Source organism: Ptychodera flava, chromosome 6 (assembly GCF_041260155.1).
Source record: "Ptychodera flava strain L36383 chromosome 6, AS_Pfla_20210202, whole genome shotgun sequence".
NCBI lineage: Eukaryota > Metazoa > Hemichordata > Enteropneusta > Ptychoderidae > Ptychodera > Ptychodera flava.
In genome coordinates this window covers 23,828,508-23,856,107 of record NC_091933.1, presented here as the reverse complement: position 1 = coordinate 23,856,107, position 27,600 = coordinate 23,828,508, and the positions used below count along the sequence as shown (strand labels likewise).

At 38.0% G+C, this 27,600-nt stretch overlaps 1 protein-coding gene across 1 annotated transcript in view; it reads right to left on the bottom strand.

Moving 5' to 3' along the window:
- The window catches only part of LOC139135244 (kelch domain-containing protein 10-like), a 90,148-nt gene that overhangs the window by 58,876 nt on the left and 3,672 nt on the right, over nt 1-27,600 (bottom strand). Inside the window, exon 3 of the mRNA XM_070702535.1 lies at nt 8,599-8,838. Within this exon, the coding sequence (XP_070558636.1) occupies nt 8,599-8,838 (240 nt within the window). The remainder of the gene's footprint in view (nt 1-8,598; nt 8,839-27,600) is intronic.

Genomic DNA, 27,600 nt, shown 5'->3' with positions numbered 1-27,600 from the left:
TGGCGGAGCAACGATACCGACATATTTATTTTCCTCGACCTCTGATGAGAGCGACTCGCTGAAATTTTCCAACCTGGTATTGGTAAGTATTTGGCTTTTCCCGTGTGCTGGGTTATGTACACCTAAACTAATTATACAAAAGTTGTATTCACTGTAAATCAATAAGCCTTTCGAACACGAAAGATATTCGGATATCTGAACCTCAACATCGGTTACGCAGCTCGAAAGTTATCCTCCGAAACAGGACAGGAACATTGGTCAAAGCCGGATTGTGTATGGTATATAGATATGGAAACACGCAGCTCTTTGTTAGAAAGCATGCAATGCATGATGCTCCCTAGCTTGGTCCTTGGATTGTTTCTTTCCGTCTCGCCCCTACACACCATCAATTGTCTAACAATCACAGGATTTAGTCACATGTGTCTTCAAATTTTGATACATTAATTCTACCGATCATCAAGCACGGAACACATCAAAAAACAATGGTCGCGGCTACGGGTTCAAGGACGTTCACGGGGAGAAACACCACGGATTTGTCACAGAAGTGTTATGACTAGCTTTATCTGTTTATGGAGAATATGGGCGATCAGCGTATGGTTGCACATCGAATCGACGCCAAGATAAAAATATGATGTCCGAAAAGTTTAGTTTTGTTTTATGCAACTGAGTCATCGCCTTTGTTATCGCCTAAACATCCTCGGGTTTTGTTTTCGGGCAGACTGCAACATGAATATCTTTCCAATGCATAGAGTACGGCCGTTCACGCAATCATAGACCCATGTGCTTTGGCAAACGGGCCAATTTTTTTGTACGTTGGTTAGAAACTAATGACAATATATAGGTGAAGATGTTACATCTGTCAAAGAGTATTGAAGATTAAATTACTTTCATCGATCGACAAAGAAGAGAAAGAATGAGTCAGTGAATATCGAATCATAGACGGGAGAATCGAGGGTTTATGATCAATTGGGAACAAAAATATTTCGATTAATTGACTAACACAACCAAAAAGGAAATTTTATTCAACTTTGAAAAAAGTCACCACCTTTCGTTGGCATAGGATTCCATGGCAATGGACCAACACATGATGTCGTTTAGGTCCTCACAAATCTTCTAAAACGGCACGACGATAGTAACTAAAATGAATGAACGATTAAAAGCCCGTATTTAAATGACACGATATCAGTTGTCGTTTCAATTGTTTCCTTTCTGTTAGAAACTCCACGATGATGTTTTGGAAATCAAACGGGAAATGCAATATTCTCGGTGCTCCGATTGATCCATCCATTGAGGTAAATTTCACTGCCATGATCCGCCCATGGATGTAAAAAAATCGATGATCCGCCTCAGTAAATATCTGAAGTTTCTACAGGAAACCTCTCGTCCGTTCACGGATCTTTTTTCGTCTTTCATTTTAGTTTCAAGTTGTTTATAGGGTAAGGAAGCTAGAAATCCATCAAAACATCGCTCCAGGGTCTATGATCAAAAGTATGAGCGTGTTTTGTCATCAGCTGTCAGCAGGTCGTTTTCCAAACCGCGACAGGGACTCGGAAACCCGCCATAGTGTCACAGGACTCTAGACCTAGATTGTATGTAATTGTGTGCTATCGTTTGGTCAGTTTCAAGGTTAATTGACTCTGAATAACCTAATCACGGTCGTGACTCCTGTTTTTGACATAACTATATAAATAACCATCGGGATTGAGTGTTCATGGCGTCCCCTTTCACTTTGACCAACACTTTGAATCAGTCTGTGAATCGTACGTCCCAGCCCGATCAATCTCTCGCTGATTTTTAAAACCTGGTAAATAAAGTTCTTCGTAGTCAGATATAATATTCTATTCTCCATTATGTAAAGATGAATGTCTCATTCATATTTTTATTTAGACGAATATATCAACTTCTTGGTGTTTGGAAAATAAGAGTTTTGCAATACTTTCCATCGGGGACTCCAATGATGAATTCACTCAGCTGTTCGCTCATGATACACAGCACTGTACTTCCATGGAGATCGTATCGCTGTTTTCAGCAATGACTTTGATCGTAAGTTTTCATTCGACCAAAGTGATGAAATAAATGCTGACAAGCACTAACTATGTACAGTCCAAGTTCACTTCACATTCTCACTATCGCTCGCACTTTCAAAGTGAGCACGTACACTTCAAGCCCTCACATTCGCTCTCGTAACTTTAGCCTCGCACTTGTCGATTTCCAGTACCGTTTATACTTACGTCAGGAAGTCAGTCGTAAGGACGGTCGCATTTGCTGTTTGCACGTTAAATGAGAGTCTCAGACCCGGTCTCAAATTCACTCGCAAATGTACATCACAAAGCGAAATGGGAGTCTCAAGTTCAGTCGCAAACGTGATCGCACTTTGACTCTTCTATGAACTGAGAGTCTCAGAATCAGTCACATTCGTTATCATTTGGGGTCGTCATGAATTGGAAGTAGCAATTATTAGACGATTCAAAGGTCGCAGAATTAGAGCAAGAATTACGGTCCACGAGGTTCCGATGGGACACTGAGACAGCTAGGACACTCTCGCCATATACTGAGTATAGAGTAACCCTACGAAACTTATAATGGCAGAGATATTTGGCCATCGAAATAGTTTGAGAGTAAAATTTAGCGTCTTTTTTTACTTTGAAAGTATTTACCGTCAAGGTTCGGGTAGAAACTACAAACAGATTCAAAGGTCGATTTAAGATGCAAATGACACTCGACTGGCTCGGAGTTACCTTCCCTCTCGGGTGATGTTATTACATACTTCACATACGTGTCGGAAAAAAATTACTCCCATCCTCCGCATTTTAGTGACACATTTCACCATATTTCCCACGAAAAACATGAATATTTCTTTGAAATCGCCTGACTAAACCAAAATAGACTATTAATACCGTGCTTGACATTTAAACTTCGCAATGGCGCAGAGTAAGGGCGCAGTTTGGGCGGCGCAATATACCGGCGCAAAATGGGGGCGCAGTTTGAAATGCGCCGGCACAGTTTGCAGGCGCACTTTGGTGATTTCAGACCGCTCACATAGCTCTCCGTTTTACCAGTTTCTGAAGTTTTAGGTACTATCAGAGTCCTTGCTTTGGGGATCCCTAGGAGCTCTGTCAAGATATTTTTGCAGTATTACACTCATTTACAAAATATAAGTATAGCTGCTCATAAAAAGGATGTGAATAATAAGACATGGGTATTAAGCTTTCTCATTTTCTTTCAATTGTCAATCAAAAAACTTCTTTTTATCAAGGATTTTTATCAGAAATGACAAAAGGCTGCACAAAGCAATGTGAATTCATCCTGTATGTAGTGCTGTCCACAGATGAGAAACAATAGAAGGTTCTTTCTGATGGTTCAGCATGAACCATGCTGCAGTGATACCAGATTTCTTTGCAATTTTCTGCAATGTTTTGTAAATGCAGCACTTTAAACAGCAGGTCTTGACAGCGCAGCATTAGATAGAAAGATGGAAACACACAAGCGCAAGTCTACTTTACTAAACATCAATCCTCCAGTCTCTTGATGGTGTCCATACTATGCTGCCAAACAGAGCTAGAGTTGGAGACACATTCAGTTCCCCCCCTCTTTCTCTCTCTCTCTCTCTCTCTCTCAGGATTCACAGCTCATAGCCCTATCAAATCTGCAAATACAGTTAATTTATTGACAGCAAGCAAACTTTGGGAAGAGTTGTCAGCTGGATAACAGACTTCCATGGGTCTATCTTCACTGTACAGTAGCTTTGATTAAAGTCACTCTTAGACTATCTTTTCACTCTTTCAAACAGAAAACTTCCCTTACACTTTATGTATGTGATGACAACAAACGCCAGCTTTACTGTTTGTTAAAAAAAAATGAACATGAATTGAAAAAAACACATAGAAAACGTGACATCTCCCTGTGTGTCGAAGTTTTGACAGGAAAACACAGCCATTACCAGCATTGAGCGTGCAAAGTGAAGTATGCCAAAACTCCCATCTCAACAGCTTTTGCAGGCGCTGCATCCCAATGAACACGTCATTGACATGTCAACTTTCTTTACATAGAAGAAGAATGGTTGCATTTCCGTCACAATTTCTTATTCCTTCCTGAATTAGCTGTAGGTGTCAAAGCCTGTCCCACTATCTGCTCACTCTCATGAATTATTCAACTTTATGTCCCGTTCAGACAGTAAGTTCAGACACGGGCTATAAAATGATCCTTGCTAACAGAATTTATTAGCCTATAAATCCAGTAACTGCTGTGGGCTTATCAGTTTAGTTTTTTTTTTTCATTCTTGCAGTGTGCACGGTTGCCAAATCCACACCATTAGCATGGAGAATGTATCTTTCCACAATTACAATTTACAGCTGTCTCATTGCAACTCTTGCTGCCCGATATTTTACCATCAAATTACCGCTATCAATACTGTTTTTCTTTCAATTCTTCCTTCATTTTCAACCCCTTCCATCGCCATTGCAAAGATCACGATTTCCCCTCGTTACCAATTTGCACGGTTGACATCTGCGTGAAGCCACACCTCGAAATGGTGAAGTGATAGCGTTGACCTATTATTTTCACAATTTATGGACTTTTATTTCCGTGGCAACGTGTCTTATCAGGTGTTTGTATTTGTTTTTAAATTTTATTATGCTGAACTACTGTACATGTATCTACTCTTCTTTCTAAAGTTTCATGCTACATAAACGTCAGAAACTTTATAAATTTTGAATAAAAGTAATGATCAAAAAATAGCGTCAATGACACTGTAGCTCCCATCCTGGACTATTTAGTGTTTGTTCTCTGGTCAGATATTTGAACATGTGTGAAAGGGATAAAGTGCATGAAGTGAAAATACTTAAATGAAATGTACTGGAGACAGTGAAATATGTTTAATGTAATTATTCAGAATATAAAATGGAAAAAATACAGAATTAGATATATCGAATACTGTGATACAACCATTAACTCAACAAGTCATTTACAATGACATAGTCTCCACTTGTAATAGGAGTATTAGTCTTGATGGGGCAGGAAAATGTGGTCATTAAGAAGTATCACTGGAGTGTATATGTTGAGATCTATGGGCACATAGGTCTATGTCGTTGTTCCCAATTTGAAACACATGAGGCATGTCTAAGTTATGGTTCTAAATCGGGAAAAAAGATCAGACCTCTAGCAGTATTGGCCAGCCAAGAAATACATATGCGCATTATAAATGAGGTACAAGATGTGACATCTTAAGGTCTAATATCCTATCAAAATTGGAGGGTATAGAACTTGTGGTTACTGAAATATGCATATATATGTATAATCAAGGTCAAAGGTCATCGAGGTCACATGACATTTTGAAAAAAAAAAAAATATTGCTAATTAATCCCTATATGGCAAACAATCAGATCTCTAGCTCTATTCGCTTGCCCAGAATTAGATGTGTACATAATTAATGAGGTAAAGCGTGTGTTGTCATAAGGTCTCCATCCTACTAAATACAAAGGACATAGCACTTGTGGTTACTTATTTATTGACATAAACATATATTTTAGGTAAAAGGTCATCGAGGTCACATGACATTTGGTAAAAAAATTTCTCTCCTATAGTTATCCCTATATACCAAAAATCAGACATCCAGCTCTATTGGCTCGCTCAGAATGAGATATGCGCATAATTATTGAGGTACAGTATGAGGCGTCATAAGGTGTCCAATCATACCAAACATGAAGGGTGTAGCACTTGTGGTTACTGAGTTATGGACAAATATGTATATTTGAGGTCAAAGGTCACCGAGGTCACGTGACAATTTTGTCAAAAAATTGTTTGCTAAGTTATCCCTATATACCAAAAATCAGACCTCTAGCTCTATTGGCTCGCTCAAAATTAGATATGTGCATAATTAATGAGGTACAATATGTGGCGTCATAAGCTGTCCCATCATACCATATATGAAGGGTGGTAGCACTTGTGGTTACTGAGTTATGGACAAATATGTATATTTGAGATCAAAGGTCATCAAGGTCACATGACATTTTGTCAAAATATCCGAGATATCTGCGTGAACGGATGGACGAACAGACGGACATGACCCAATCTATAAGCTCACTGGACTTCATCCGTGGGGACTAAAAATTGTGTCACTGCATCCTTTTTGCAATATGAATACGATGAGAAACTAAATTTTTATTTTTTGTGGCCTTATACATGGGAGTCTATGGAGATCTGCCTTATACATGGGAGTCTATGGACGTGTAAACTAAAAATATGCAAATTTCAACACGGTTTGCCCAAATTTGGGAAAGGTCACTCCTATGCACTTCCATACCAAGTTTCAAATCAATCGGACTTGTGGTTTCAGAGCAGGAGATTTTTTGACCAAAAATGGGAGAAAATTACAAAAAAATCATGAAAAATAGCAAATCCAAGATACTGACCCAAGATGCGCATAATCATTTCATGTCAGCCCAAAGTACTTACATGCTAATTTTTCATGTAATCTGCTCAGTGGTTATTGAGTTTTTTCAATTTTGACTGTTTTTACATTTTTTCACTTAATTTGCATATTTTTGGCAATGACAACTTCATTTGAACAAAATCTCATCTACAGCCCATCATCCATGTACACACCAAATATCAAGATGAAATGTACAGCGGTTTTGGAGTTTTTGATGTTGACGGACAGACATACAGACATACAGACATACAGACACACAGACATACAGACATACAGACATACAGACATACATACATACAGACATTTTCCTAGCCTATAAGAATAGCTTCCATTGCCATATATACATATGGCTATGGGAGCTAAAAATGGAAAATATTCCTGGGGTGCAATGCCTACTGCACTTTACATGGGTCTGTCGCAGTCAAAACTACAAACTCTTGAAATTATCATTTTTAACCCCAGGGTGAAAATTCTACCACTGAATTACACTTTGCAAATGGTATAATGTGCATGAATTGCATGCATAGCCACTGTAATATGTTAAAATATGCGAACTCAGCATCGACAAATGCCTAGACAACACTCTGACAAATGAGTGACTTCAGGTGGATATCAGTAATAAGTTGGCTTTTTTGCAGGACCACCTGGTATGGAGGCCGCATGAACACATGGTGTGTCGTGAGGTGAGCATGTTTATAACACAGGTATTCTTAGACGTGTAAAAATAGCCCAAGGATTAGACGGTACCACACTGCAAACTAGTGCTACATTGCTATGACTCTGGAAAAAGTTTACCAGTAGCTTTGATAAAAGTCACTCCTACCCAGAATGCACTTCTGTACGGCTGCTGGTAAAGTATCTAATTATTCACAGAGGAATAGATCAGAAGGAAGATGGGGGTATGTTGGAGATTCTGGAACACTGGGAGGTTACACATGGTTGGGGTTAAGAGGGTTGAGGGAAAATTTGGATTGCATTGCTGTTTTGATGATGGAAAGTAACTTTATTATTATTCGAGGACTGTATTAAAGCTGGGGTTTTGGTGTGTTGGACAGGATTAGGGACGGTCAGGGTACACCAAGAAGGTAGATTGGAAAGGGTTCTGGTAATTTGAGGAAGATTATGATGGTACACATACCAGTAGGTTGGGATAGGTTGAAAAGGGTTGGTTGGGAAAATATGGTTAACTTTCACTTTCAAATAACAACATCTCTCAGTTATATTCACCCTCTGCCTTTTGGAGCATTCCAAATGTTTTCAATGGGGTTGATGGGCCAGTATACTGGGATTTGGGGTGGACAGTTATGCTAGATTGGGGCAATCTCTGAAAACAAAAGAAGTGGATGAAAAATTGAACTTCTTGAACGAATGAGGTATGCGTAATAAGTAGCTACATGTCCAAGATTAGAGTCTCCTGAAGCTCATGTACACAAATTACAAGAACTTCAACTTGACAAGCAGTGGTCTCACGATCTTGTCTACGATGTATTTATTATTTGGATTGGGTTAGCATGCGTTTTAATTGTGTTTAATAGCATGTATGTTCCAGCATCATAACGTCTTCTTCATTGAACTGCAGTAGGTTGGAGGGGTCATGGTCAAAGGGGCAATTTAGCTTGGTTATTGAACAACTTCTTTGAGGAAGGGATGTAGCCTAGTTGTTGTAATCGCTGACTCCTTCGTCAGGTGAGCAGATACTGTTCATGTAGGTTGTAAGTTCAAATCTGATAGAAATATTACCAAGTTGTATCAACAAAACTCCCTCCTTTCCATCATTAAAAACAAAACTATTTGTAATGCTGTTTGATAAGTCATCATATCATTATAAATATAATTAATAATATCATTTAATTTATAAAAATTATAAAATTGGAACTCTGCTGTAGAATTTTTGGAAGATGATGATGTTATTTTCTTCGCTATTTGGGTTTAGGTTTTCCATTTTTATTTATCTCATCAGCATTTGATGTATTTTATGACAGGAAGACTGCATGGCAAATACTGAGAGTGTACAATTAGTAATGCTACCAGTTTTCCCATCTCATCAAAGCATCACCCTAACCCGATAATCAAATGTAACACACACAATTGTGTCAAAATCTATTACAAGATTTGAATGAAGTCAGAATGATGATATAGAAACAGAAAACAAAACATGAAAAACTTACCTGTCCATAGGTGGGTATGGGAGCATCCCCTGTACACTGTACCGTACCCCAGCTTTTATCTTTGACATTGTATGCATAGAGGTTGTGACTGCTGGCCTGGCCGAACGGGAAACCTGTACCGCCGTAGACCAGCATGGTACTACCGCTAAGTAGCATGGACATGGAGGCTAGCTCTTCCGGCGTGTGACCTGAGGTGTCCAGCTCTGTCCATAAAGCAGTTGCAAAATTGTAGCACCAGAGCTGAATCGAGAAATGAAAATGTAAACGTAAACTGTTACAGAGTAATGAAAACAACTATTACATGGTGATGTATCATATTAGAATCTGTATTGTATAATGACTGAGAAAAATCGCCTTTGACACACACACAACTGATTACAACGCAAGTGAACAGATATACATCTGGTGTAACACTTTGATAATAGGGACATATATCCAATGGAAACAGTAGCCATGGGAAGAAACTCATTAAACCATTTTTCCAATGAGGATTGAAACACCTATTATGAAAACACTGACAACAGGGATACCCTTTGGACAAAAACTTGTTAATACCTTGATAATGGGGACAGGTGAACCTCTCAATAGTAAGTATTATATTTTTGGTGAAAATACTTCAACAACAATAAACTTGTCCATTAAACTCTATTTATTTCAACAATAGGGACATGTATGCATGTATGATTCTTATAATCAGGACACTGCTTTGACAAAACCTCTCTAAAGGAGACGTACGTGTGCATGTATCTGATCACATGAATGTAACAATCAAAGAGACACCCTTTGATGTCATGATGTACGAAGAATCTGTTCTGTTTAAGATTGTGATTTAATCAAACAGCACACAACAGGCTTGTTCATTACATCTTAAAATATGGCAAGGTAAAGCCTATCTAAACTGAACCCTGGAAAGGACTGGAAAATATGTTGTATTCCAGAAGTTCTTATAACATGGCACTCTATGTGAACGGCCGCCACTGCGCAGTGCTAAGAAAAATGTTTGAGTCTGGACAAGTTTCCAGTTTAGACAGGTTCTACTGTATTACTGTAGGACAGTTGATGACATCTATTTGTGTACCAATTTGTTTTTAAAGGACAACATCTCCGTGATACGGCAATACCTAGAAAGATGTTGAGAAACAAATTACATGAAATGCAACACGATGCATTATAGTGCACTTCCTCGGGGGAAATTATACCACATCGCAGGAGTTGATGACGGCCATCAGATTGTATTCTTTGTGGGAGAAATTTTGAAAATCCTCATTTTTTTGTGACCGCTATTTTCACAGTGTGGCTTCCCTGAAAATGCTGGGTATCATTTACATCACCCCTGCGGACACCAAGATGGAAGTGAGCAGCAGTATGACTTTCTGGCAAAGAGAACTATTTCAATGGGGAGAGTGCTAACTTATTTTTTATTCGTTCTGCGGGAAGCCGCATAAAAAAATCACACAAAAATCATACTTTTAGTGAATCCACTGTAATTAAGGTAAAATAACTTGGTGTCTCAGTTTTGTCTCCAGTGACACCGGGGTATGATGTAAAGAGAGCATACAGGGGGTAATGTCTTTGCTTTGAGTCTGGATTCATAAAGTACTACATGAAACGACAGCCTGTCTCCCCTCTTCAGTCTATAAACACACATGCATGTACATACCGTACTCGTCCGAGTATAAGCCCCTGCTCGTGTATAAGCCCCCTACTGATTTCTGAGGATTTTAGAAAATGCATTACATCCGTGTATAAGCCCCTACCCTAGTGTAACTCAAATACAGAAAGGTTAGGAGAGTATATTTGGTCATTTAACTTGGCAAAATTACTTTTAGATAATAAAGAAACCATTAAATGATGTTAAAACAATGGGAAACTGGAGTTCCCTTGACAGCATCGTAAGGAAAATGACACGTTTTCCCAGTACTATCTTGATTCTTGACCCTACTCACCCCGTCGCCTAAATAGAATAGTCTCACTCACGTCGGCCATTGTTCATTTTCATGCACAGCCACGATGTTTTTGCTTGAAACATGCAGTTTCTTTTGTTTGAAGCAATTATCCTTTCATTTGTGAAGACTTTTCCTGGTGACTATTACAATTTTCACTGCTATGTTGTTGTTTTCACAAGATGTAGACAGTTTGATACTGGAATATTGAGTTGCCTTTCCGTGTAAGCAATGCATGCCTGTTCACATTACTGTTGATCAGCAGCATACATGACGTCTTTGTTTCAAGTTTGGGGGGTTTTTTGACGCTGAATTTCACCAAAATGTCACTTCTGTATTCAGAAATTGTACAATCAGTTTCTTTGGATCTGTAAGTCGATTTTGAAAGCGATAGAAAGATCGAGTGGTGTTGAAAAAAATCGTGCATAAAATTAGCATAAATTATGCGTCCATGCCAGATAACATGGGGTTGCTCGAGTATAAGCCCCTCCCCTAGTTTTACAGCTGTTTAGTGATGCCGAACCTGGGGCTTATACTCGGACGAGTACCGTATATGTAAACACATACACTTCTGCATAGGGACACAAGTATTTCAAAGTCACCTCCTGTACATTTTCTTCAAGTTCAATGTTATAACCTCAAAGCATATTATAGCAATATATCATGCTCTTATTGGCTAACTTTGTTGCCAGAATAGACTAAAAGAGATATTTTGTTGGTCATTTTCACTTCTACTCATACCCGACAAGTGTTTGTCCCTTGCTTGGCACCCTGGCCTTTGGCAGAATCTGTGAATTTATGCAAGTTGCAAATAGTTGAGACCTATGGCCTCGGGGATAGATCGTCTGGATAAACGCAACTGAATGTGGTCTACTTTTTAACACAAGTAGAACTATTTAGGCATAATTGCATTGCAATAAAAGATGGAAGAAATCTACAAGCTCATTGTCTTCTACGTCTGCACAACAATGATAACAAGAAGTCAATCATTACAATTTATTCTGTGCCTCAAAGATGCATACGTAACTAAAATTACTTTTCAATGAAATGCAATTGACCCAAAACAATTCAAATGGTGTTTACTGTCGTTGTTTTTAACCTTTGACAATATACAAATAAACAATGTACAAATTCAAGTCAGTCAGCAACTATTTCAACAGGCATAATCTTGATGAGCAGAAAGGCAATTGTTTCAACACTTACAGATTTAAAATTCAACAGAAAATAAAGGTTTGCACAATGTGAATTCAATTGGTAAAAACACAGAATACGTGTACCATATCAAGAAATATGTCCCTTTATATATTATTGCGTTGATTTAAATCTTGATATGAAAGATCTGTTTTACTCAATAATTTCTCTTTGCATATATTGATCACATAAAATTTGTAAGAAGTCATCTTGACAACAGAGGAAAAATTTGTTCCTTCAGAATGCGTCAAAGAGAAATTTACTGTTCAATTACCAATAGATGGAATCTCTGAAGACCAAGATGACCACTGAAACATATTCATTGCATCTAGAGTTTAGTCTTTAGACGAACATTCACGAATGTGTCGTATTGATGAAACCCAAAGACTAAAGCATGACGAAAGACTCGTAGAAATATCCTCTTTATTATTTTCGCCCTGACATCATCTGATTTGACATAATTCCTGTAACGATTTACCCTGAAGTCACTCTTATTGTGTGTGGTCATCCATTGGCTAAGTTTCTTAGCATTTGGAAAAGTACTTGCACAGAACCCTTAATAATTAAGTCCTTTTAGGAATTTGGTGCTTTCTCTTTTCCATCCCTTCCAACAAGATTACCAGCAATGAGAAATGAAGCTTTAATGAGATATGACAAATTCCATGTCAATATACATGTACATGACATCGTCGCACGCTATAGTCTCATCACCCCTTGTGAATCTTATTTGTAGCCGAGTAGCCAGACTTCATTGTTGCAGACTTGTCAAAAAAAAATTGAGAGGGAAGATTAGGATCTTTTACAGCATTTGTTGCTGGGGCAACTGTTGCTTGGCGACTGTTGCTTGGGAAATGGAAATCCGCACAAAACACCAATAACATTGCTAGCTTAGCTGTGGATCCACTGTGGTAATTGACACAACTGGGGATTATTGCCTTATTGTGCTTGCCGATTCTAATGATGCCTTCCTTTAAGTAGGAATGTGAATCCAATAGGAAAAAAAAAATCCTAAGATGTGTCACGGACCTTGAGAGATACACTACAGAGCTTTGTTACATGTGTCAGCATGGCTTGTAACAAACACAGCTTGCATTGACGCTTTCTATAGAGAGTGACTGATTCCACGGTTAATACCTGAATGGAAAAGGTGGTTGGATTTGTTCAAGTTATCAGCAATTCCTGTACCATAGGAACAAACACACTTTCTGAGTTAAAAAAAAACGATATAACAATTCTCCTCTATAGGGAAGGATTTTTACACTGAAGATTGATGAAAACGCAAGACTGCATTCAACATAATCACCGTACACTTCTTTTATGGTGACTTTGGGAAATTACACACTGATTCCACCATTTTTTTGTGCCTGTCCTTTGTCTGTCTGACGAAGATAAACTAAACTAGAAATATCAACCTTGTCGATTAAAGACACATTAATGAGATTGAGACTTGAAATTTTAATTACGGTAAAATGTCACTTTTAGATCAAAAACACTGTGCCGCAGGGATAGGACACTCTGTCACTGCAGGAAGAAGTTAGTTTGTCAATGTTTGGTATTTTAACTTCAATATAAACCTCAGTAAAAACATAAATGTACCTGTTTTAAAGAGAGAAAATGGGCTGTTTTTCATGATATAAATTGGTGTTCTTTTCCTTCTGTCTCAAAACAAGTGCTAAAATCTGCCTCTGCACTGCCTCAACAAGTGAATTATAGTCTAGTCTCTGGTCATTAAGAGATCACAACGGTCATCAGAATTGCTTTTTTCCGTGAAAACTGTCTCGTTTACACAAGAAACAAACATAAAAGCTGTCACAGCAAAATATAAATCTTTCCTGTCCCCCTCGTTCCCACAGACAGTACGTTGGAGCGCTTCACGCTCGAGATAATGGAAACTACTGCTTTTTGTCAGGTGATTGCAGATAAAAATCTGGGACGAGCTTCTGATCTCATCAAGATCAGTGGCCTTGGAGAGGCAGTGCCGGCGCAGGTATATCCGTCACTCTGCCGGCACAGGTATATCCGCCACTCTGGGGAGGAGTTCCATTGCAATATGGATGCGATGAGCACCTGGTGCAGGAAGCTGACCATGAAGATATTAATAATAATCCACCTGAAGTTATTCATCATCAGTTATTGATGAAATATTCATGATGAAAAAATTACGCTGATTAAGAGAGATGACTAACAAACAAACTGTGATGGTTTTTTTTGTCACCAAAATCAACATCATTAGTTTTTTGCTTTCTGCTTTGATACATCATAGATGAACAGTTGTCATCAGATAGTTGCTGAATCTTGAGTCACAGTACAACAACACTCATGTCAAGAGAGTCCGGAAGATTCCATCAGACTTGATAGAAAAATTAATTAGTGTGCTATTATGCTAATATTTCACACCTGTTAACATCTTGATGTGTGGATCTTCACAACCAGCCCTCTTGCACTATAGAAAATCCCTGTACATTTATTACCTGGCATGGTGATTTGAATTTTTTTTACCTCCATCATATATCTGACAATACCAGCAACAGCAACTTTTCTCATGTTAACCCTTTGAATGCCGTAATTTTTTCCCACCAAAATTTTAGAACAACATTTACCAGTTTTTGCAGATTTTTCTGTAAATTTTTGGATAATTTTGGACCAATTAGACATATTTTATTTGCTACAGTTTTTATCAAAATTTTTATACAATGCAAGACCCGAGGTACATGAATATTCCACATTGATTAAGGGTCATTAGCATAGAATTTTAATACCGAAACAATGCTCATTAATGTAATCTGCATATTTGAATATCATTATACCTCGCATCTTGAACTAATAGAAAATTTTGGCAAAAATCTGAAAAAAATTTGCTAGAATATATTTTTATAAAAGTGACAAAAATTGACTTTGGCGCTCAAAGACTTCGATTGACAAATATGTAAAAGAATTTGAGATTATGAGACCTGTGGTTTAAACTGAAGAATACACGTAGAGGAGTCTTGTAGGTGAGTCCAATGGAATTAAACTCACTCATCGTGTATGATGTGTTATCTTTCTATTAAATCACAGCTATAAATTCTGACAAGAACTAACAATAACCAAAGGAACCCAGCAAGCTTTCAAACATTTTTAGGTTGCTGGCCTACTGATCAATATATCAAAATGAAAAAAATTGTAGAATCCCTGCATAGCAAGATAATACATGTCAGACTTTTGAGTGGACAGTCTATATCTCTACACAAAGTTTTTTCGACATGATCAGGCATATCGGAGGTATCACAACTACACACAGTACTCTTGGCTTAATTGTTTGTCTTTTGGTATTTGTAAGATCAGGTACCCAGCGTTACATGTTATTGTACTCTGCAGAGGTTAATGATCAGCATGAGCACCAGCCTGGACAGGCACAATGTGTAGTGTCCTCAAGAATATCGAAATCAGCATTCATTGAATCGAAGAACTCATATCATGTTCCTTTGCTTTATTGCAGTTTAGAATTGTATGAGGCAGTTTGCAAGCTGTTTGTGAATGCAATCTCAAGGAAGGAGGTTTTGGAGTGAGAGTACATCAACCACGCCACTTTGAAAGTCTCTTTGAAAGTCTCATACACGGAAGTCGGTTTTGTGAAGAGACTGTGCGTGATCAATTCTGAACGTCTTCCTGCATTTCTTGTGACAGTCACATGCATTTTTGAAGGAACACCTACGGAATAGCATCACAGACGCATTGATTAAATCATACGTACAATTTATACCAGAATACATACCAGTACACACACACTGCCTGTCTGCACATGCCCTGGTACATGTACACGCAGACACAAAACACAAACCATGATGGTATGAAAGTCAAGAGAGAATTGACTCCTGTCTGCGCTGTATGCACACATGCACGCAGCCACGAGATGCCAGCCCCATGCGCTGAAATATGCTACACATGTACAAAGTGTACTCAGGTAACAGGCGAGGTCACAGATCAAAACTCAGAGTAGCTTAAAGACTTCACTTCAGAATTAATTTTCACCGTCATCAATTTCAATGCAATATAATTTTCATGAAGATTTATCATGCACACTCTCTATGAATTTGTATTAGGTCACAAAATAGACCTTCATTAAATTTTTAATTGAGCTAACAGCAAAACAGCCTTGACACTCTCTACTGTCAGACGCAACCTTGACCGTCAATGTCCCACACGGATATGTATATGAGGTAGATGTACAGAGTGATTTGATTTGTGATAAGAAATTAATCAAAGAGCAAAAATAATTTCAATTTTTTTTTAAGTTATTCTAAATTGTAGAATTCATCATACGAGCGATACATAGAAGTGCAAAACAACAAGTTTCACTCAATTCTTATAATGTTTCTTAAACTTAAAATTCAACATACAATGGGACGCAAAACCATTACGGAACTTGGCAATTTTTTTCTATTTAAGAGCGCATTCACAATGTACGGGTATGGCAAATAATAGGTTTGGTATTACAGACCCAAAGCCCTGTTAAAATAATTCAGAACAAATATGGATCCTACACAGATGGAGGTAAACCATATTTATTTTCAAACTATACAGGTATGAAAGAGGGCTATATTTAGAGCTTTCACCACATTGTGCAACTTATGTAAAAATTCATAATAAACCTGGACAGAGTGAAGGACATATTTTCCTCAGTTTGTTTCAGTGTTCAGACTGTGTTAAGGTATGTGAAAAAAGCTTAAATTCCTTTATCATTCAAAAATGTACTTACATCAATATCAAGATCAGAAAGGGAAAAGCTAGAGATTTATTTTTTTAAACTACAACTGTCGTGTAATTTTGTTTCTTTCTATTTTATATTTGACAGTTTTTTGTAATCAACAAGAAACACCAAAAAACCCAAATAAACACATTTTAACTCTGCGCTCTCACTTATTTGAATGGAGGAATGCTTGAATTACAAGGCACCGAATACTTGAATAACAAGGTACAGCAGAGCAGACAAAGAGGCCATTCTTTGAAATTTGCATCCAGAACACCGGTAAAGCATTTCATGGGGTCGTGTGGAGTGGTAAATTTCTGTCGAAAAGTAAAGACTGTAGTCTCTCTCTCTGACAGTTTTATAAGGCACTTATTACATTCTAATATCAACATACACCTACTAAGTTGCCATGAGGGGTATCAATGATCGATTTCCTACAAGGAGCCATGTCAGTCACTTCGAAAACATTCAACATCCCCCCGAGGGCGAAACGCCAGAGATTTAGTCTGGTGTTCATAGAAATCCTCAAGTCCGGGCAGTAGATGTTTGTGAGTATACGCCTAAAATGTGCTATTACCAAACTCAGGCTAGTCAATTTGACAAGAGCCCAGCACTCAGTATATTCTAATCTGGTTAAACACACTTATTCTTCATTTCCGTGCCATACTTAAGAATTATAAAACAGACAAGCTTGCTTTTTATATTTCTGTTTATTAGAGACAAACGGTATTGGACCAAAGTTCGATCAGGAATGATGAACTGCAGTACGTTTCTAGTTGGTTGTTAAAGTTACCATTAGTGTTTTGCTTCAGCTTCACTTTATAACTTTATGACCTCCCACTGTAAAACAATCTCCACCACACGTCACCTGAAATACCTGGTACTTTGAGACATCACAAATTTTTTTGACGCTATCACCGGGGGTTACAAGAGTATGTTACAACCTCTGCTCTATGACTAGAGATCTGCCTGGGGTGAAAATCTGTTGGAACCTTCAGTGTTTTTTTTGCAAGATTTCACTGCTTCACTGTACATCTCCAAACACAATCGCCTCCTACAAACACATCCGCTTTTTTTCCCATTTTCCATGCATGTGTTTGACGAGGATTATTAATTTTCTTTTTAATAAAGAACCATGACATACCCAAGCACCATATTTTGCAGCACATACTGCAATAATTAGCTCATTGATAAGCAAAGGTTTTGAAATAATGTTTTCCAAGAGGATCTACACCATGGTAATTGTTTGTCACAACAAAATGGTAGCGAATAATGCATATGTAACTGGGCACAGTAAAACAGTCTTTAGTTTTAATTGTGGTACGTTTACTATCCAAATACAGAGTAAACCTCCAATTCTAATTTCTCCCACCCAAAAAAAATACATGGCCACCCCTTTACTAATTCAGTACAATAGTACTTCATTGTACCATAGAAACAATTCTTGAAACCGCATTCAACTCCTTTTACCCAGTCAAAGCAGACACTGAAATGAATGTTCTGCCATGGATGTTAACAAATCAAATACATCAATGTCTGTGACTGAGTAACTACAGAGACAACTCAGAATGTGCTACTTTCATGTCTATGATAGCCCACTTCACTACTATATGCTCTCAGAAAATGTGAAAACAATAGACGTACTCTCATGACCAACGATTTATAATTGCCCGGTTAATATCCTCATGGTTGGTAGCCAAGAAAGCTTTGAGGGTTTTTTTCCTAGACAGACTGATGGAATATAAATGTATTGGATACTCATCTGGTGTTGCAGTGAATGTTTCTGGGGAATATCAGTTCTGTATATACATTATACACGAAGAAACTGCATTACAGGGCATTGAGCGTCCATGCTACAATTTCAAGTGCTTCAATCTATCACCGTAGGTTTAAATGAATCGGTAACTTGGTGTATAAAATACACTTAGCAAAGTCCTTTTTTCAGGTTTTAACAAGAATTTTAAAATCGCATTTTTAGTAAAATTTCAGAATTTTCATCACATAATTTCTATACCACCATATTCCTGAAATTGTAGAGAACCTGGAGCCCAAAAATTACACCATTCTTAGACTGATAGCGCTGTATACGAGTAAATAATGCCCCCCTCAAAGATTGTAAAGACGGCCTTGAATATTCTATGAAGTACATTTTATCAGGAGTACTGTCATCTCTTTGAAGCACTTAATAAAAAAGTGAAAAAAACTTGAAAACCAAGGTATTTGCCAAGCATTACTTCATGTTGAGATGGTTTAAAGTCCAGCAGATATTTACTTTCCTGCCATCAATGGGCACCGACAAGTGTCTTTACACTTGCACTGATAGGGAAATGCTGAGAGACGTGTCGTCTTTAGGCGAGGAATTGCTCCTTCAACGGTCTAAACAAGGTGAGTGAGTGGAGAGCAAGGTTGTGAAAAATTCTGTACTCACACAGCCTGGGTGGAACACTGCAGTGTTTCTGTAATGTTAAAACACCTAATGATATAATAACAATTTCAATCAAGTTCGCTACAGTTGGTTCGAAGTAGCGATACAGCATATACATCTTTCAAAGAATGCAAACTTTTGTACAATGCATGGGTTACATCAATGTTAAAATGTGCAGCTATTTAAAAACACAGTGCCTTCATGCAAACTTTTTTTGAATATGCAAATTATAATTATAATTGGAGTAGTTAACAAAGTGCTTGCAACATACAAACACATACTGTACATGTACATATGCACATCCGATAAAGTTACCAATTTTTTGATGGTTTTAGAATTCCAGTGTGACAGTCACATTGCTGAATATTGAAATCACGTAATTTCTAAAAGTGTCAATATTTGTACAAGACAAACCTATCATAATTCACATAATGTAAGACTGAAATATGACTACCACCATGAAGGTTTGTGTCCTGAAATGCTCAGAAATGGATACAATCATCTTGTTGTGGTTTTTTAAGCCAATGATACAAAGAAATTGTCGTGGAATAACATAAAAACAAAGTCATTAAAAGTTTCCAATCCGTACACAGGAGCTAACCACCTGTGGAACATCTATCGCTGGTAATCAAAGTTCATTTCTTTGTCGGAGGTCAATCGTGGTGTCACTGATCCGACAAAAACTTCAGGACCAAGGTACATGTATTTTCACTTGAGTCACAGAAGAGGGCAAACTTTGAATACGTACAATGGGTGTGCATACTGAAGACTAATGACTTTAATTAGACCATTACGACCCAATTACCAGGGAACATAAGGCAGAGCCAATTACCAGTATCACCCACACATGGGTATACAGCTCCCTGCTTTGCCCAGTAATTGGGGCTTTGCAGCCACCCAGGCCGACCTATTTATTGTGTGATTGCTTGCCTGTTTGTGGCCTGCTCTGTATTGCCATCATTACCCGCCAAAACGCAGTGCAAATGGAAGAACAATATTGTCAAGTGATTTGTGCTATGTAACGAAAAACAGAAATTCGTACAATGGAGACTGTGACTTCGCAAACAAATTCAAGATTCTGCTTCCAAGGAAAACCATACATCATTCCATCTTCCAAGGAAGACTATACAACCATGTGTTCTGACACTGATCTCTGTTCTGTTCAGACTTGTATCGAAGCTGGGTATGATAAAGGGCCAGCAGCGGTAACTTTTTAGAATTTTTTTAACCGTTTCCGTTTTCAATATCAACTACAGTTTCTTGCTCTACTCCCCGAAGAATGTTAAAACTCCCAACTATTTAGCTTTCTAGCACGGCGTCTACAAGTGTAAAATGTACTGTTGTTGTTTACGTTTGAATTCTAGTCCGGACCAGAATTCACTTTGCAACTATAACAACGCCGTCTACTCATGTACAGATTGCGTTGACTAGGGGAATACTGTGTATCTCAACATGCTTTGGGGAAAAGAACAAGAAACTGTAGTTGACATGAAAAACAAAAACTGTGAAAAGTCATCAACAGTTACAGCTACTGGCACTGAAACTTTGAGTTTTAACACTGAAATAAGTTCAAGACTGAACAAATCTATAGGAAAATCAGACCAATTGCGCTTTTAAACACTAGATTCTGACAAATATAGCCAACTTACAAATTATCCAAACAATATAATGCCTGGTCAAAGAGAGTGACTTTATCCCTTTAGAAATACAATTCCTGTCCATTGTGGTTCTGTCATGATTTCTCATCAAACATCTAAACTAGCTGGTAAATTAATGGAAAGCCTGTTTTCTGGGATTCCTCGGCAGTTTCGCATTAAAACACCTACATTTAGAAAGTTTTCACATGGGTATGTTGTAAAACATTATTAGATTTTACTACTGATGTGCAGTGTGCTCGGAAGGTTATCTGATTGGTCGATTGTCACTATTCACAGCAAGTTAGGAAGTTTTTTTGTATTATTTTATTAAAATGGTAAGATTCAGCCACGCAATTGGATATCAGCTTCTGAGACGCTGCACATCAGCCCAGATTTTACGAGGAAAAATGTCATTTACTTGTCTAACAAAATTTCTCATGTTGTAGCTTACTCAGGAGTTATCCCATGACCTCTGAAAGCTTACTTCCAACACAACATGAAAACGATGAAATAACTTTCAACACGGGCCTTTATACTGAATGTGGGATTGACTTCATGTGACATCAATCTGTGAGTGGCAATAACTGTCAACATTCATTACCGGTTGATCATCGGCCACATTTTGTTTAGGTTTATATCAATTCCAATTGACACTGGGGATAATCAAAGAAATTCGGTAAGAGAGTCGCTGATATTTTACAAACATGATAAATTGAAGACGGAACAACGCCAGTCATGAGATATGGTTACCGCATATCAAGATGGATCATCTGTTTTGCTTTCGCTTGATTCGTGAATACGAAATTACTTCCTCATCGGTGATATCTACCAATCAAGCCACGTTGATTTAACTTAACTCACATGAAAGTTAAACAAACAGACCAATAATGCCAGATTAAGCAGTGAGCTGGTTTGTCCTGTTTTAATTCTTTAACAAACACTGGCAAGCAATTTAATCACATCAGCCTGACAGCCACAAACTGTTCCTACACCTCTCGAACTGTAATATAAAAAGCCACACGGCGTAACAGAACTACATACTGTACACAGCTTGTATGCCATTAACATGAAATTATAGAAGTTTAATAATCAAAAGTAAGTTGACATCAACTTGTATTCCATTCCTCCCAAGTGAGGGGAGATATTTCCCCACACACCTGGGGATATTGTTCTCTCTCTCTCTCTCTCTCTCTCTCTCTCTCTCTCTCTCTCTCTCTCTCTCTCTCTCTCTCTCTCTCTCTCTCTCTCTCTCTCTCTCAGCAGTTGGGGGTCCTTGCCACAGGCGTTTAGGCTGAATGATAAACAAGTACACACAAGAAAACAACAAACAAATAAACAAACAGACACACAATATATGAAGAGAAGATAAGAGATAATAAAACAAATGAAACAATCAAATACGGTAAAGAGATAAATAAACACAAACATACAAACTAATAAACAGGCTGTAAAAATACACAATGAACATATTCTCACAATAAAAATTAGAATCCTCAACATTGTTCAGCTATACATTGCTCAGCTCTACATATTCATCATTTATTCTTTACAGTAAGTCAGTCTATTTGTTGGTTGGTTTGTTTGTATTATTTCCTTGTAGCTTTTTTCCTCTTTTATTTATTTCTCCCTCTTTTTATACCTGTATGTTTTTTCTGTTTGTTTGTTTGTTTGTTTGTTTATTTGTTTGTTTGTTTGTTTATATGTTTTGTATAAGATAATGCAAAGATAAAGATGGCACTGAAGACAGCTGTTTCGTGTTGCAGAGTGACAGGTAATTTTACAAGAACCAATGCTCAGTAGACTCCTACACAGGGAAGGAGGGAATATTTTTTCCATGGATAAAACCACCTGTTAAATATTGGAATACAAAGACAAGTGCAGACAGAGTTGTTTTATGTGGTTCAGACTTGTATCATTTGTTTTCTGCTTTCTTACAAGTCTTCCTCATCATCTTGATGCCTCATATTTTGTTTTTCCGTTCTCTTCTTTTTGCCTTCATAAAATTGTAAACTACAAATCGTTTCTTGACCTGGATAAAACCTTGGGAGTATGTATATCTGGTGATTTAGGGTCTAATAACATGGGGATTATTGTAAACACATTTATTTTACATGAAAATTTACACGATTACAAATTGTAACGGGAGAGAAAATTCTACCTCGCTCTTTGAGGAGAAGATTTTGGACAAAGAAACAGCACTGTTCTTTACCACTGGTTTCTTTGATTAGCATCGGAGAAATCCCTTCATACACGGCGATACACATTCATGGCTGTTGCACACACAATCACCCTTGATTGCGGCAAAGTATAGAAGTGCCGGCAATCAGGGATAAATTGTGCCGTTGGATGCCCAAGTTGATGAGTTTATTGTGGGTTTATCAAAAGCGGCAAGGATGTGGTGCGCTGGGTGCCGTCGGCCAAACTCCGCGGCCAACTCAGCCTCAAACGACCATCTTTTATTGAATTCAAGACCAACAAGTGCTTTCATCAAAGATGTATCACTTAACACACCTGTGAAAATTTCATGTGTGCGTGTGCCCGTGTGAGCCTAAAAACCAATCTTAGGGCACTGTCTCTCTACATATATAAAGATAGGGCTCCTTCTACCAGAAAATTTGATAATCACCCTAATACCCCCTCCCCCACATCATATTTATAATTTCAGATAAGGATTGCCCACGTCTGTCCGTTTGGTACAAACTACATAGGCATTATGATCACCACACTTTAAAATATCTATGATTTTTCACATTTACTGCCAAAAATGCTACCACATATGGTTTTAAAAAAAAAACACAAAAGATAAAAATTTCCATGAAATATGGTTAAAGTAGCTATTATGACATATAGTGATTTATCTCAGAATAAACGAGAATATAATAAATGAGGAGAAACTGCCAGTGTGTAATGGGCCCATTCTATTACTGACATGATGAAAATTAATTAGGGCTCTGCTACTATGAATGATAAAGGCTGGTTCTGTAAATTCAGTGGTGTTAAACTTCAAGGCTAACTCCCGTCAAATGCTAATTTGTGAAAGGTCAAACACAAAAGAAAGTATGTTTAGCTTCTAATTTACATAAAATTTCAGGTGACAATATTGTACTTTGAAAGCTGATAAAAATTTCCCAAAATTTTCACTTTTATCCATATTCTCTTTGAATATTTTAAGACTAATCTCTCTGAAGATTCAAAAATAGAGGACTCACCACATCACAGTGGTGTTGAAAAATAACAGATGCATATATTCTAGACAACACAAATTTTTTAAAAGATGCTAAAAAAGGTAGCTGTATGTTCACACGCATGACTGACAATCTGTACTGTCTGTCTTTAGGCATGAGTTAAAAATAAAACTGTTCCAACAACAGTTCTTTGTTTACCCGGTGGAAACAAAAATTGAAAATTGTGCCTGGCTGCTATTAATGCATTACCCGCATAAATTTGTCTCAGAAAAACATACATGATCCATCACTTCTGGAGCTTCTTTAAAATGAGAGAGATTTACAAGTGTTGTGCTTCAAAGATGTCTGGCTTTATTTTAATTCATTGTGAAACTGGCATTAGAGGTAAGAGTGTCACCAAAGTGGGCCGAGCGGTTCGATAGGTGCATGACTCGGTGGAAGAGGCTGTGATGCCGGAATGCAACTGAGCATGACTACCATCTTTCAATATGTAATCCAATCTCTCAGACTATCCACTACAACTTCAACCTTTCAATTGCATTCCACCCCCCACCTCCCATTCCCCCACCAAACACACAGTCACTCAAGTTACTTAGCCTCTGTAGTGAACATTTAGACCGCAGACTGAGAAAGGTGTCGCATTTTTTTAATTTCTCATATATTTTATGATTTACTGGGCGAAAAACAATAGACAAGCAAGTCACCCGATTTAACCACCAACTGGTTTCATGGCAATAAAAAAACTGGCAAGGTCAGAATTAGCAGGTAATGTGACCCCAATGCTAGGCCATCCCAGATCACCTGTTTTATTTGTACCAAGGCACACTGCGGCCATAAAATTTGAGTTCATAAAATAGCTTTTCAGTAAAGCCTAGTTAATTTTAAATGTGGATCACTATGTAGCGAATCATGAATTCCCCTTCCCACTGCCACACATCATTATAAGTCTCTCCATAGTTCTAAATCACTCAGGGACCCATAAAAAGAGAAAGGCAAAAAAAATACCTGTTGGGACATAGCTCATCCATCTTTTTATTTCCAACCATTGGAGCATGGTCATAAACATATGACCTTTGAACTTTTTAATGCACTGTTCACCTCCTGTGTAATGTTCTCTCTTTCATGTTCCAAATTATAGACTCTCAGACAGCCTGCTTGACAACGAATGCACACAGGTTTCTTGCCAGGGGCACTGAATGCGTACATGTCGGTGCAGGGTCTGCGGTGTTTAAAGTCGCAGTGAACCTCTCAAGCTGTGCACAGGGCAACTCCAAAGTACAATTTACGCACTGCAGCTTTGGAATACCTTAAGAAGTGTTAACTTCACTCTACCTTGTTGTCAACGGTTCAGCCAGACTAAAAACACACTATGGGAAGATTGGTTAACCTTTCGAGCTCACCCCTTTTCATCACTTTGCCATGGTACGACCCGCATTGTTCCTTACAATATGGCTGGACTTGTGTACATTGAATTAGGGACGTCAGCTAGCTGAGATTGAAACAGCCAAAAGTTAGTCAGCACATTGGCTGTTTTGATTTCCCACAACAATAAAATGTCTGGATTTTGTTGTGAAGTAGCCCTGATATCGTAACTCTTACTAGAGAAATATATTACAGAAAAAAGATTGTATTGGTTTCCTCGAAAGTGTTGACACAGAAGAATCAAACAGTTAATTATGCCAAAGCTCTGCCATTCCTTCTGTTCTGTCAATGACATGGAAAAAATATATTGAACGTTGTGAATTTCATGAAAACAGAACCATAAACACCTTGATTCATATTGTCAAAATAACCAGACCACACACTACACATTGTAGTAGTTGTACAGTAAGAATTCTAGAGAATTTTCCTATTTCCGCAAAGCTCTGCTTCTCACAGTAGCATAAATGCTTTGATACAATACTTACGAGCACACACTATGGACTTCTTTGAGTTACTTTTCTACAAATCATTGAAAGGATTGGTGTGTTGTGTTGAGGTTAACAAGTAAGATAACCAGTCTTTTTTTTCATTTCACTGTAAACGCTCACCTTCATATACACATCCCTCCATCTGATGTGTTTGCTTTGAAACTTCAAATATCGATTCCAAACTTCTTCAGTTGGTTTGGTGCCGATTCAGACAAGCGACAATAATTAATACGCCAAGAATCAGGCAAATCAAGGATATTTGATACCATCAAACATTCACTAGGTGCTACCATATTCACATTTTCACTGACTAGTAATGAAATTCCTACTAAAAAGTTACACCACCGAAATTTCTGTCTTTAATGCTGCATTTTTACAGCTGTCACATTAACATTTCTCTTGAAAAATAACAGAAGTATCCAAGATCCGTGCACGTAGGAGAATAACACCACCATTGCCTTATGGGCTGATAAATCATTGCTTTGGCTGCCTTCATCCATCACTTTACACATACTTAATGGACAAAACTCTCGCGCTTCACACCTCTGAGACCGAGAACTCTGTCTGACACTTTATAAAAAAAACCCAGATCTCCTCCATGCAGATCCCTCAGCCCCTAGATACAACTTGCCCACCACCCCCGTTCTGCCACACCAGCGACAGTGAAAGTCTTTGTTCCACACATTGTGCCAGTGCAGCGGTGCAAAGATGCGGAAAATCCAGGCATTCATTGTCCAAAGGCAAACTGACTCTCTACTTCTGTGTGTTCTGGTTTTTTTTTTTTTTTTTTTTTTTTTTTGGCAAGCGGTAGAATGTGTTGCGACTCTCAGACAAAGGCAGTCACACACAATGATGTCCGGCCCTGAATACAACCTGCACTTCATGTTTTTCTTGTCCTCTTTGAAAGCTGCCGATCTGTTTGACTTGTCAGCCTCACAACAATGCTGTGGAAAACATTGAGTCAAGCACTTCAGCTGAAGTTAATACTGGCAAGCTCAGGAGTCGTGAATTTTGGCACTTTTTTCATTCCTATTATACCCCTTGCAAAATAAAATGGTTGATGGGTAGTAAAACAGCCTTCTGAAACATTCACAGTACCTTGCAATGTTAACGTTGAGAGGACACAACAGATTCAGAGGCCATTAGTTTCTAAACTAATTCATTCTCAGATTAATGTGCGGCAATCACTGAACTACACAATCAGGATGTTGCCACTGTCCAATGCATTGTAAACTTCCACAGAATAGATAACAATTCTAATCAAGTGACTGAGAGACCTCCGTACTTTGACATCCATAACTTGGATACGTTTCTATCGACCACCGTTTGAAACAGCTTTATCTAGAAATCTGCACTGGCTTGATCAAGACCAGTGGAAGACACAGTGTGATACACACAGAGACACACAGATACACAGACACACACATACACACATGCACACATACAAGGAAATCGGGTGGCTGTAATTGAGATTTGCCAATGCCTGGGAAATTGACTACAGCCGTATTTGTCCCACTTGGGAAGGTGAGACGAGATGAATGATTGCATCATGATTGATTCGACTCGAAATGGGCAACCTGTCCATCTGGGGTTTTGCGTAGTCTTGACGTGGTGTCGAAATTCAACACTGCAATCATCCGACTCGCAGGGCGAAAAAACAACTTGTCAAATGTCAAACACTCTCTCATTGTGTTCAGGTTTGTGGGCTGATTTTCTTTTCTGATTTCCTCCACAGATAACAACTTGTTGACAAGACATTTCTCATTTCTCCATAGATGGACATAAAAGAGGCTAAATGGCTTTGAAGGCAGGTCATCTCAGAATACAATCTGAGCAAGCCCATCTACAGGGATGGCTGTCAGACTTCTTGAATAATGAAAATAAAAGTTTTTACTTCGCTCTCTCACTCTTTTTTGTTTGACTCCTGTGACGTCTCAGAAAGATCCCTCTTTTCAATTTAATTCTAGATTACACGCACACAC